The sequence below is a fragment of the Rhinatrema bivittatum genome, chromosome 15, assembly GCF_901001135.1.
Source record: "Rhinatrema bivittatum chromosome 15, aRhiBiv1.1, whole genome shotgun sequence".
NCBI classification, from domain to species: Eukaryota; Metazoa; Chordata; class Amphibia; order Gymnophiona; family Rhinatrematidae; genus Rhinatrema; species Rhinatrema bivittatum.
This window is the reverse complement of record NC_042629.1, coordinates 35159092-35171807: the sequence shown is the minus strand read 5'-3', so window position 1 is coordinate 35171807 and position 12716 is coordinate 35159092. Positions and strand designations below refer to the sequence as shown.

The following is a 12716-nucleotide window of genomic DNA, read 5'->3' as shown; positions in this document are numbered from 1 at the left end:
CTTATCCACGAAATATCAACAAAAAGCCAACCTTTGTAAGGTTGCTTTTAAAATCTTAAATCCTGGCTCTGCCTATCATGCCCTTATTAATTTGAAAGATGTTTTCCATAATTCATTTCCTGACTCCTCGTTTCTTTGGACGTGGGTCTTGACTAGATTGTAAGCTCCATGAAGCAGGGACTATTTCTTCTAGATATGTTCAGTAGTGCTATAGAAATGATTGGTAGTAGTATTTCCCAGCTACTGTATGCTTGGTGATGTCAGCCACCCCTGGTTTTCTGAAATTTTCTGTACCTGCTCTTATGTGATTCAGCGATGCCAACATTCGCAGCATGAAAGACGCTGGTACAGTAATGGTATTTCTGGTCTCTTCCAACATCAGTTCATTACGAGTTATAACCTAGTTAAAGTTTATAAGAAGAGACTGCTATTCAAAGGCATGTAAAACACCAAGTAGACCAAACAATTTAGTTTATTGGAACATCTATGAACACACAGGAAAAAGGGTCAAGAATAAGGAGAGAGTGTCAAATCTGTAAGGTCACGGTGGCAGTCAGCATTCCTGGGGAAAGCAGGACTCTTTTCTTGCTACAGCGTATGTTTCCAAGTGAGGACAGATCAGGATTTTAACTTTTAACCTTCCCCACAAAGATGAAAACAGGAAAGAGTTTAAAAGTGTACTCATAAGTTTATATCCCCCTAGCAGAATTTGTAAGATGTGTAGCATTTTAAGAAAACATGAGTGATCAGACAAAATACGCCTGTTATTTTTAATGAGTTTCAAATTATGCTATTCTGTGATGCATAATAGTTTAATCATTAAGCAAACCATAGCAATAAGAGAAATAACAGAATGGTCCTGTTCAAAAGTTTACATACCCTTAGTTCTTAATATCGTGTTTTGCCCCGTTTTGCATCAATGACGGCTTGCAGTCTTTTGTGATAGTTGTGAATGAAGCCCTTTATTTTCTCATGTGGTAAAGCTGCCCATTCCTCTGGGCAAAAAGCCTCCAGATCCTATAGATTCTTTGGTTGTGTAGTATGAACTGCATGTTTGAGTTCACCCCAGAGTGGCTGAATGATGTGAGGGCAGGAGACTGTGATGGCCGCTCCAGAACCTTCACTTTCTTCTGCTGCAGCCACTGAAAGGTCGACTTGGCCTTATATTTTGAAGCATTGTCATGCTGGAAAGTTTCAAATGTGCCCCCCACACACAGCTTCCTGGCTGATGAATGCAAATTCTCCTCCAATGTTTTCTGATAAGACGCTGCATTTATCCTGCCATCAATTTTTATTAAATTCCCTGTACTGCTGTAGCTCACACCCCCCCAAAACAGCAGAAATCCACCTCCGTGTTTCACAGTAGGGATGCTGTGTTTCTCTTCATAGTGCTTATGGTTGTGTCCATAAGGTTCAATTTTGGTCTTATCCCTCCAAATTATTTTATTACAGATGTTAGGGCTGAAGAGGTTAGGGCTGTTCAGCTTGGAGAAGAGACAGCTGAGGGGGGATATTATAGAGGTCTTTAAAATCATGAGATGTCTTGCACGAGTAGATGTGAATCGGTTATTATACTTTCAGATAATAGAAGAACGAGGGGGCATTCCATGAAGTTAGCAAGTAGCACATTTAAGACTAATCAGAGAAATTTCTTTTTCACTCAACTCACAATAAAGCTCTGGAATTTGTTGCCAGAGGATTTGGTTAGTGCAGTTAGTGTAGCTGGGTTCAAAAAAGGTTTGGATAAGTTCTTAGAGAAGTCCATTAACGGCTATTAATCAAGTTTACTTAGGGAATAGCCACTGCTATTAATTGCATCAGTAGCATGGGATCTTCTTGGTGTTTGGGTACTTGCCAGGTTCTTGTGGTCTGGTTTGGCCTCTGTTGGAAACAGGATGCTGGGCTTGATGGACCCTTGGTCTGACCCATCATGGCAATTTCTTATGTTCTTATGAGGCTTCTGTAGGTGCTGTTTGGCGTATTGTAAGTGGGCTATTTCGTGGCACTGGTGTAGCAATGGCTTTTTTCTGGCAACTCTACTATGCAGCCCCTTTTTGTTCAAGTATTTCCTTACTGTGCATGCTGAAACACCCACACCACTTTGTTTCAGAGTAGCCTGTATTTCAGAAGAAGTTGTTTGTGGGTGTTTCCTTGCAAACTTAAAAACTTTCTTGGCAGTTGTCTGAAATCTTTCTTGGTCTACCTGGGTATTAACAGAACCCATAATTTTCCATTTCTTGATCAGAGTTTGAATAGTATTGATTGGCGTTTTTAAATCTTTGGATACCTTTTTATAACCTTTTCCTGATTTATTTGAACTACGTTTACTCGCAGATCCTTTGACAGAGCTTTTGCTTTCCCCATGCTTCAGTAACCACCAAAGTCAGTGCAGCCCTGGATGAAATGTACAAGGGTTTCTCAAGAGCTAAGAAACTCATTGATTATTTATACACAGACACTAATTACAATCAAAGGCACACATGTGGATACCTACCCTTCATTGCCATCTCAACCTGCATGTGTCAAATGGAGTGATATCAGCCTAAACATTCAAGGTTTTGTAAACCTTTGAACAGGACCATTTTATTATTTCTCTTATTGCTATGGTTTGTTTAAGGATTATGCTATTCTGAGATGCATAGTAGTTTTAATCTGAAACACATTAAAAATGACAACTGCGTTTTGTTTGATCACTCATGTTGTCTTAAAATGCTACACATCTTACAAATTCTGCCAGGGGTGTGTAAACCTATGAGCACAACTGTAGTTTTCCTGTGATCTTTGAAGTACAAAAGATCAAACTCACTCCAAATTTGAATTTCCTCTTCATCCAAGCAAGCCAGTCCACACCAGTGGGTTCTCCACGTCAATCAGCAAGTGGGGACTGAGAACAATGATTCGCTGACGTCCCTCTCCTATAGCTCATCACAGATATCTGCCAGTCAGTATTTCTCCATCTCCAGCAGGTGATGGATATGCATCCTTGCTTGTGGACTTCGGCCTGCCAGGATTGAACAGGTTGTTCTGACCGCCTGTGGTGATAGCATTTGCTTCCTCCCTCAGTTGAGTGTCTGATATCTCAGGATAGGAGAGAAGTGAAGGCTGGTGCCCTAGCCCTCCTCCTGACAGGAAGAGTGTAGTATGGTAAGGGAGGCTTGGACTCAGCCCTGTTCATTTGTCGCTCTTCCTCTCCTCTCGGTTTTGTCCTTCTCTCCTCTGCCTGCTCCTTGCCTCGGTTTTCTCTGATGTTTGGCGGTTTCAGCATGGCAAATATAGGTTTTTGGTTTGTTTTTTTTTTAATAAACTTTATCAGCAGAGGCAGCAGCAGCAATCACACGGCAAGGAGCAGCAGGAATAAGAAACCGAATCAGATTGCGTTGTGAGCAGGGGCCGAATTGCTAATTTTGGAGCTGGCTGGAGTACTGCGGCAGTGTGAAACCATGCAGCAGGTGCCATTTTGAATTTGCAGCACTGCTGCTGAGGTGCACACGAGGGAGATGACATCAGGAGAGCAGCGCAGGAAAAAGTTGCCCATCTGCTCTGCCTAACATATGTGAGCAATTAGCCCCAGGAGATCGCTAAGCATTTGTCAGAACGACGTGGTGGCTCAAGGGAATGTCTGCAGGGACTTCATGAGCTCCAAGTTCACAGGAGGGAAGTGTGGCAAGAGCTCCTCCTGGATGTGGGGTTAGAGGGTGAGGAGTCTTCCCCATGGTCTCTCCTGTCAATTCCTACAGGGGTGAGCGTGGAAGGGGCTTTACCTTCTCAGAGAATGGATCGTTCCACTGTATCATGAGTGGAATTTTTTTTAAAGCCTGAAGGCTTTTTGTAAGGGGCAGGAAGGGTCCTGGGTGGAATGTCGGGATCGCCCGCATCAGCGGTCTTCCCCCTCAGGATCGTGGAATCGGTCAAAGGAGGCCTCGTCCCCTCCCAGATGGACAAAGCGGAGCAGGGGACAGTGTGCTGGGGGAGGAGGTGAGGACACAAATCCTTCGGGAGACTCCTGGGAAGAGTCAGGATCCTTAATGGGGGATCTCAATGAAGTGTTTTTGGAGGAGCAGGAGATTCCCCCAGATGCAGAGCCGCACAGGGCAATGCTTCTCTTCTTTCACAGAGAAGAGATGTCGGGTTTGATTTTACAGAGTCTGAAGGCCCTTGGTTGTGAGGAGGCCTTGCCTGCAGTAGCTCAGGATCCGAAGAAGAATCCTGTGATGGTTAGTTTGCAAAAAGCATCCTGGTTTTTTTCTCTGCACGAGGCTGTGCAAGAATTGATCGATTTGGAATGGAGTTCTCCTGAGGTTAATTTTAAAGGGGGTTGCTCATTAGCGGGTTTGTACCCTATGAGTTCTAAATCTAGGGAGCATCTCCGGTTTCCTACGATAGACATCCTGGTCTGCGTGGTGACACAATGTACCACCATTCCTTTGGTAAGAGGTGTAGCCATAAAGGATGCCCAAGATTGGAAGATTGAGGTGATTTTGAAACAGGCCTTTGAGGCGGTGGACAATAAATCTCCGCTTGCTGTTGTATGATGGCCAGAGCCGGATTACAATTAGTCCAGGAGGCTCAGGAGGTTTTGGGCGAGAATGGCCTGCACCTGGAGCCGGGAGATGCATTCTTGGCAGATGCAGTGTATGATTTGGTGCGTACGGCTGTTTGGGGGTGAGTTTGGTGATTGCAGCCCGAATATTTTGGCTGCGTAACTGGTCCATTGATACTATTTCAAAGTCTGATCTTACCAAGTTGCCCTTTAAGGGGCGCTTATTTTTTGGGGAGGAATGGGAGAAGATGGCAGAAATCTACTCCCTAGTTTTCATTAGCAAAAGGGCAATTTTGGAATACTCGGCATTTTCACTCTTCCAGAAGTTCAAGTAATCAGAGGGTCCGCTCGTTTGCAAGGTCTCAGTCCTTTTGAACAAAAGTCAGGTAAAGACTGTGCCTCTGGCGCTGGAGTTCCTCGATCCTCCCAATGAAGTTTTGGGGATCCATCTTCCGGTTCCAGAGATAGTTGGCTGCTTGTCTCAATTTTATCAGAGGTGGACCACATCACTTCTGACCAGTGGGTCTTGGAGGTGGTGCACCATCGGTATTGCCTTGGTGCTTCTCCGTCCTCTCTCAGGCAATTTGATGGTTTCCCTTTGGCAAGCTGCAGAAAAGCAGGCAGTGGTTCAGATCATGTTGCAGAGACTGCTCTCTCTGAAGGCTGTTGTTCGATTACTTTGTGGTTCCCAAGGAGGAGGGTTCCTTTCACCTATTCTAGATCTAATGGGAGTCAATCAAGCCCTTGGGGTTACCCATTTCTGAATGGAAATCTTAAGGTCAGTCGTCATGGCTGTTTAGAGAGGAGAGTTCCTTATTTCTCTAGACCTCTCGGAGGTTTAATATGCCCATTCCAATTCGTAAACAGCATCAGTATTATTTGGGTTTTGTGGTTTTAGGCCGCTGATACCAGTTTCAGGCGTTGCCTTTCACCTTGGCCATGGTGCCCAGGACCTTTTTTAAGGTCAAGGTGGTGGTGGCCACAGTTTTCTGCAAGGAGGGAATTCTAGTTCATCCGTACTTGGATGACTGGCCAATCCAAGCCAAGTCGGAGGCGGAGAGCCGGATGGTATCGAATAGGGTGGTTCAGTAGCTGCAGCACTGGGGATGGGGTTGTGAATTTTGCCAAGAGCAGCCTGCAGCCTTCTCAGGTCCTGAAGTACGTGGGTGTCCAATTCAATATGGCTCAGGGCAAGGTGTTTCTTCCAGAGTCCCACATTCAGAAGATCTGGGGGAAAGTCTGAGCCCTGAGATTGGCGGTCTCTCCTTCAATACGGTCATACCTACAGATGCTGGGATCAATGGCCGTGACGATAGAGGTAGTTCCTTTAGGCATGCACCCATATGCATCGTCTGCAGAGATCCCTTCTGGCCCGCTGGAATCCTCAGTATCAGGAGTACAATGTACCGCCGGACGCGAGATGACAGTTGCTCTGGTAGTTACTCAGGGAGCATCTGGAGAAAGGAATGGAGTTGGAGACTCCCGACTGGTTGGTGGTCACTACAAATACGAGTCTACAGGGTTGGGGAGCTCACTATCAAGAGCTGATGGCGCAAGGGGAGTGGGCTCCCAAAGAGATGACCTGGACCATCAACCGACTGGAATCCTAAGCAATTCAGCTAGCCTTTCTGCAGTTCGAGACTCGGTTGGAAGGAAAAGCTGTGAAAATAATGTCAGACAACGCAAAAGGAGGACCTGCATAAATCATCAAGGGGAGACACAAAGTTGGCAAATCTCTCAGGAAATGGATCTCCTTCCATGGGCAGAACAACATTTCCTAGAGTTGTCTGCTTCTCATATAGCAGGGTCGACAACATGCAGGTGAATTATCTCAGTCGTCACGAGCTGGATCCAGGAGAATGGGAATTGGTCCTTGCAGTGTTTTGATTCATCGTGGAACGATGGGGTTGTACTTTTCTGGATCTGATGGCGAGTTGCAAGAATGCAAAAATGGATCGCTTTTACAGTCAGACCCAGGATGTTCTAGCACTCAGAGTGGATGAGTTGGTTCAGTCTTGGCCACGGGGAAAGTTGCTATATGCGTTTCCGCCATGGCCCTTGATCGGTCAGTTACTACAGAAGATAGCGCGGCATCCAGGCTTGTGCTCCTGGTGGCCACGGATTGGCCACACAGGCTGTGATAATTGGATCTCTGTCATCTGCTGGCGGAGGAGCCATAGCAGATCCCTCTACTCAGGGGGCTTGTGTGTCAGGGTCTGGTATTTCATGACAATCCGGACTGGTTTTGTCTTATGGTTTGGCCCTTGAGAGGGCTTGACCATCAAACCAGTGGATATTCAGGTCCAGTGGTGGAAACTCTTTGCAAGCGCAAAAAGTTTCCACCTCCTTGGCCTATATACGGGTCTGGTGGGGCTTTGAACATTTGTGTCAGGGCCACTTTTATCTTCCTGCTTCAGTGTCTATTCCTTTGATTTTGGAGTTTTTACAGGAAGGTCTGCATATGGGTTTAGCCTTGAACACACACAAGGTGCAGGTGGCTGCCATAGCGTGTTATTGGGGATGCATACAGGGGAGGCCCCTCTCTTCACATTTATTTATTTTATTTATTTAACACTTTTTTATACCGACCTTCATAGTAATAACCATATCGGATCGGTTTACATAGAACAAGGGTATAACTGAAGCAATAACAAAAGAAATTAACAATAGAGGTGAATAAGGCAAAGTTACATTTAACAAGGAGTAAAAAACTTGGAAGCTTAAATAGCTGGAAAGGAGGTAAAGGCAGGAAGTAATAGTAACATAATACAATAGAGAATATGGGTTAAAGCATAAGGTGCTTTAACCTGGAAGTGCCAGAGTCCATCGTTCGAGAGGATAAAAGACCATTCGTCCAGGTGAGAATAAAGGCGACTAGTGATTGTCTGGAGGATCAGAGAAGGCTTGGTGAAAGAGCCACGTCTTAAGTTTTTTTCTGAAAGTTAAGAGGCAGGGTTCCAATCTGAGGCTTGAGGGGATGTTATTCCAAATAGATGGTCCTGCTATTGAAAACGCTTGGTCTTTGGTCGAGGAAAGGCGTGTGGCTTTAGTTGGGGGGAAATTTAGAGTACCTTTGTGAATATCTCTAATTGGTCTGTTGGAGGAGTGTAGTTTGAAGGGGATTTCGAGGTCGAGTTCGGAGTTGATGATGGATGGATTTGTGTATTAGGGTGATTGCTTTGTAAAGGATTCTAACATTCACTGGTAACCAATGTAGGTTTCTGAGGATGGGTGAAATGTGTTCTCCACGGCTGGTGTTGGTCAGTAATCTCGCTGCGGCATTTTGTATCATCTGCAGTGGTTTGGTGGTAGATTTGGGGAGGCCTAGGAAGAGGGCACTGCAATAGTCTATCTTGGCAAATAGCAACACTTGGAGGACTGTCCTGAAGTCTTGGAAAAATAGTAGTGGTTTGAGTCGTTTTAGGACCTGGAGCCTGTAGAAGCAGTCTTTGGATGTGGTGTTGACCATTTTCTTTAGGTTTAGTCGATTATCTAGAAGTACCCCAAGGTCTCTCACATGCTTATGGGTGGATGTAGGAGTTGTGTGGGGATGATGGAGGGATATTTTCTTCATTTGAAGAGATGAGAAGGAGCTCCGTCTTCGAGGCATTAAGGACCAAGTTTAATCTATTGAGGAGGCTGGTGATAGATATTAGGCAGTTATTCCAGTGGGTGAGCGCTTTTGAGATAGATTCTGTGATAGGGATTAAAATCTGCACGTCGTCTGCGTACAGATAATGAATTAGATTAAGATCAGTTAGCAATTGGCAGAGGGGGAGGAGGTAGATATTAAAGAGGGTTGGAGATAGGGAGGATCCTTGTGGTACACCAAGAGTGGATTTTGTTAAGGGTGATTCTTTATTATTGATTTTAACTTTGAAGGTTCTATTGCAGAAGAAGGACTTGAACCAACTGTGGGCTGATCTGGAGATACCGATATCTGCTAGGCGATCCAGAAGGATGGAGTGGTTGACTGTCAAATGCCGCCGAGATGTCTAGCAGGACTAATAGAAAGGAGTAGCCTTTGTCTAGACCCATTATGATATGGTCAGTAAGTGAAATGAGGAGGGTTTCCATGTTGCGTGATTTGCGGAAGCCATATTGTGAAGGGTATAGGATATTGTGATGATCTAGGTACTCTGAGAGCTGGGTGTTTACCAGCTTCTCCGTTAGTTTGGCTAAGAATGGGAGATTGGAAATGGGTCTGAAGTTGGCAGAAATCTAGACACGACATCTAGTCGTGTCTAGATTTCTGAGGGGTGTGAAGCACCTTAGACCCCCCCCTTCATGTTTCCTAGTGTCTTTGTGGGATTAGAATCTGGTTCTCTCCTTTTTGGTGGGTCCGATCTTTTGTCCTCTGCAGGGTATTTCTTTGTGGTTGTTGACCCTGAAGACGGTGTTTCTGGTTGCTATTTGTTTGGCAAGGCGAATTTCGGAATTGCAAGCTATGTCATGTAGAGAACCCTTTTTGGTTATTACACCGGAAAGGGTCCAGTTAAGGACATTACCTGCCTTTCTTCCAAAGGTGGTTTCAGATTTCCATTTGAATTAGTTAGGTGTTTTACCATCCTTAAATAGAGATTTGGATGGACAGGAATTAAGGAAATTGTGGCCACTGGATGTACAGTGGCATTTATTGCTTTATCTGGAGGTTACCAATGTCTTTCGTAAAATGGATCTGCTCTTTCTCCTTCACAGAGGAGTGAAGGGGGAGGCGGTCTCTGGTGCAACGATGGTTCGGGGATTAAGGAAGTGGTGATAGTAGCCTATGTGGATGCCAGGAAGACTCTTCTGAAGCAAATAAGAGCACATTCGACCCGCGCATAGGCAGTTTCCTGGGTGGAATTGTGTTTGCTTTCTCCAGCAGAAATCTGTAGAAGGGTAATGTGGTCTTCCTTGCATACGTTTGCCAGATACTATCAGCTAGATTTGGCTGGGCGGGAGGATTCATCCTTTGCTAGGGCAATGCTGATTGGGCCTCAGGCAGCCTTCTGCCGTTCTGGGGAGTAGCTTTGGCACATCTCATTTATTTATTTATTTCACGAGTTTTATATACAGTCGTTCGGTTTCGCCATAACAACGGTTTACAAAGTTTCGATGTTTAACAGAGTTTTCAAAAGGTTCGTTCAAATGGTTGTTAACATAGATATAGCAAATGTTACTTACCTGAAACAGATGTTCTCACAGGACAGCAGGATGTTAGTCCTCACATATGGGTGATATCACAGGATCGTGCCCAATCATGGAACACTTTTGTCAAAGTTTCTAGAACTTTGACTGGCACCTACTGGGCATGCCCAGCATGTCACTAACCCTGCAGCCAGCAGGGGTCCCCCTTCAGTCTTGTTTAAAAGCTACAAGAAGTGCTGAAAAATAAAATAAGAAACGTAACGAACCCAACACCGCGGGGTGGCGGGCGGGTTTTGTGAGGACTAACATTCTGCTGTCCTGTGAGAACACCTGTTACAGGTAAGCAACATTTGCTTTCTCACAGGACAAGCAGGATGGTAGACCTCACATATGGGTGAGTACCGAGCTGAGGATGTCCGAGCATGCACCAAATGTACCCAGGTGTGCAAAGGCACCACAGGGGTAGAATTTGGTGGAGGGCATCCTGAACCCTAACGGGCAGGCGGAAGGGTGTTGGTACATCAAGTTGTAAATAGGTTGCACAAGACGGACTGGCTGAAGATGGAATCTTGCCTTCTGGCTTTGTCTAAGCAACAATGGGCTGTAAAGGTATGGAGAGAACTCCGGGTGGCAGCCCTGCAAATGTCAGGAAGCGGCACCAAATGTAGATGTGCTACTGAAGTCGCCATGGCCCTCACAGTGTGTGCTTTAACATAGTCTTGAAGTGGAATGCCCGCTTGCTGATAGCAAAAGGATATGCAGTCCGCTAACCAGAAGGAGAGAGTCTGCTTACCTACATGCTGCCCTAATTTGATGGAATGGAAAGAGACAAACAATTGAGTGCTTTTCCTGTGGGCAGCGGTACGGTCTAGGTAGAATGCTAGAGCCCATTTACAGTCAAGGGTATGCAGAGCCTGCTCTCCTGGATTGGAATGGGGCCTGGGAAAAAAGGTAGGTGGTATAATGGATTGATTGAGATGAAACTCCGATACTACCTTAGGCAATAACTTAGGGTGAGTGGGGAGTACTGCCCGGTCCTGCAGAAGTTTAGTGTTAGGCGGATAGGTAACTAGAGCCTGTAACTCACTAACTCTGCGAGACGAAGTGATTGCCAAAAGGAAAATCACTTCCCATGTGAGATAGCGAAGATCACAGGATTGGAGAGTTCTAGACAGTGGCAGGTAAGATTTCTTCGGGTGGAAGAATGACTTTTTAGAGTCTTTCCTAAAAAGCTGTTTTGAAGAGTATTCGGAAGGCATGAGAGAGCTGTCTCAGGGTCTCATGATGGTCCTTTAGTTCCGCCACCATCCGTTGAATCTGCTCGCCAAACAGATTGTCTCTTACACAGGGGAGGTCAGACAATCTGTCTTGTACTTCAGGGCGAAGGTCCGAAGACTTGAGCCAGGCCAATCTTCTTGCCAAAATAGCAACTGCAGCTACCATGGTAGCAGTGTCAAAGATATCATAAGATGATCTTATCTCATGCTTGCCTGCCTCAAAGCCCTTGTTCACTAGGGTTTGAAGTTGTTCTTGGAATTGTTGAGGCAGGGAGTCTGTTAATTCTTGTATCTGCTTAAATAAGACCTTGTTGTATTGGGTCATATAGAGCTGATAAGAGGCGATTTGGGAGGAGATGAGCACTCAGCCCTGGAAGACATGGCGACCAATGGCATCTAAAAATTTCTGTTCCTTGCCTGGGGGAAAGGAAGAGTGGGGTTTTGATCTCCTTGCCCTCTTTTGGGGCTGACTGTACCAAATAAGTGGTGTCAGCCTTCCTGTTGACTGGAGCAACAGAGCCAGGGTGTTCCCAGTTCTTTTTGAGGAGATTCAGAAGAACCTGGTGAATAGGGATGGAGGTTATTTTCTTGGGAGCATCCAGGAATTGCAACAGCTCCATCATTTGATGCCTGTCATCTTGTTCAGTCTGTAATTGGAAGGGAACCAATTCAGACATCTCCTTTACAAAATTTATGAAGGAAAGGTCCTCTGGAGGGGAACACTTCCTGCTTTCAGTAGGAGAAGGTGGTGAAGGCAAGTCATCAGTGTCTGGTGAAGAATCATCAGTCCAGGTATCATAGGGATCAGCACCTGCCCTCTAGGACCCAGATAGGGGCGGGGCGGTGGAATTCCTGAAGGTCCAGGTCTAGGCTCTGAAGGAATAGAAGGAAGAACTGGAGGCACCGATGAAGGCATCGAAGGCACCGGTGCAGGCATTGAAGGTATCGATGGATGGATCGGTGGCACCAATGGACGCATCAGCATCGAATGCTGAGGCATCGGTAGGACTCCTGATGGAGGGATGCGGAACGGTGTTTCTCCTCCCGATGACAAAGTAAGCAGAGAGGGCACCGGAGCCATCGGTGACCCGGGTTCCATCGGTGGAAAAGCAGCAATAAGCGCTTCCATCCTCGAGAGCAGCGGTGCCAACGTTGCCGGAATCGGGTCGGTGGTTGGCTCCATGATCGGCACCAGTGTCGGTGCCAGAGGAACTTGGAGTCGATGCATCGCCTTGTCGATGGCCTCCTGAACCATCCGGTCCAGTTCTCCAAGGAGACCCAGAGCAATCAGCCCCAGCTCCGGAAGCAGAGAAGGAGGCAGAGGCAGAGCCGGAGGGACCACCGTTAAAGGCGGAGTCGCGGCTCCCGATACCCGTCCGGGTGAGGGTGGCCTCGGTGACCCGGTCGCAGAAAATGTCGGTGCCTTTTGTGGACGGGTTTTTTCAATGGCGGCTCGGACGATGGCGAGGTCGATGGTTTCGCTCCCTCGATGGTCCGAGTCTTCCAATGTCGATGGCGATGTTTCTCTCTACGATCCCCTCGGTCCTATGGGGAAGTAGAGGTATTTGAAGGCCGAGAAGTCGTCGATGCTGGATGGTCACCGGCCGGTGGTTGATACTGGCGCGAAGTGGACGGTGCCGGTTCGGATGACGTCGATGCAATAGATGGCGTCCGAGTTTGAGCATGGAAGAGAAGTTCCATCTTCTCCATTCTGGCCTTGCGACCCTTTGGTGTCATTAGGGCTCATTTGGTGCAGGTCAGGACATCGT

General features: G+C 46.3%; 1 protein-coding gene across 6 annotated transcripts in view; it reads right to left on the bottom strand.

Moving 5' to 3' along the window:
- The window catches only part of DCAF6 (DDB1 and CUL4 associated factor 6), a 171511-nt gene that overhangs the window by 1728 nt on the left and 157067 nt on the right, over positions 1–12716 (bottom strand). For all 6 annotated transcript variants that reach the window (XM_029579086.1, XM_029579088.1, XM_029579090.1 and 3 more), the window contains one exon: positions 295–400. In XM_029579086.1, the coding sequence (XP_029434946.1) occupies positions 295–400 (106 nt within the window). The remainder of the gene's footprint in view (positions 1–294; positions 401–12716) is intronic.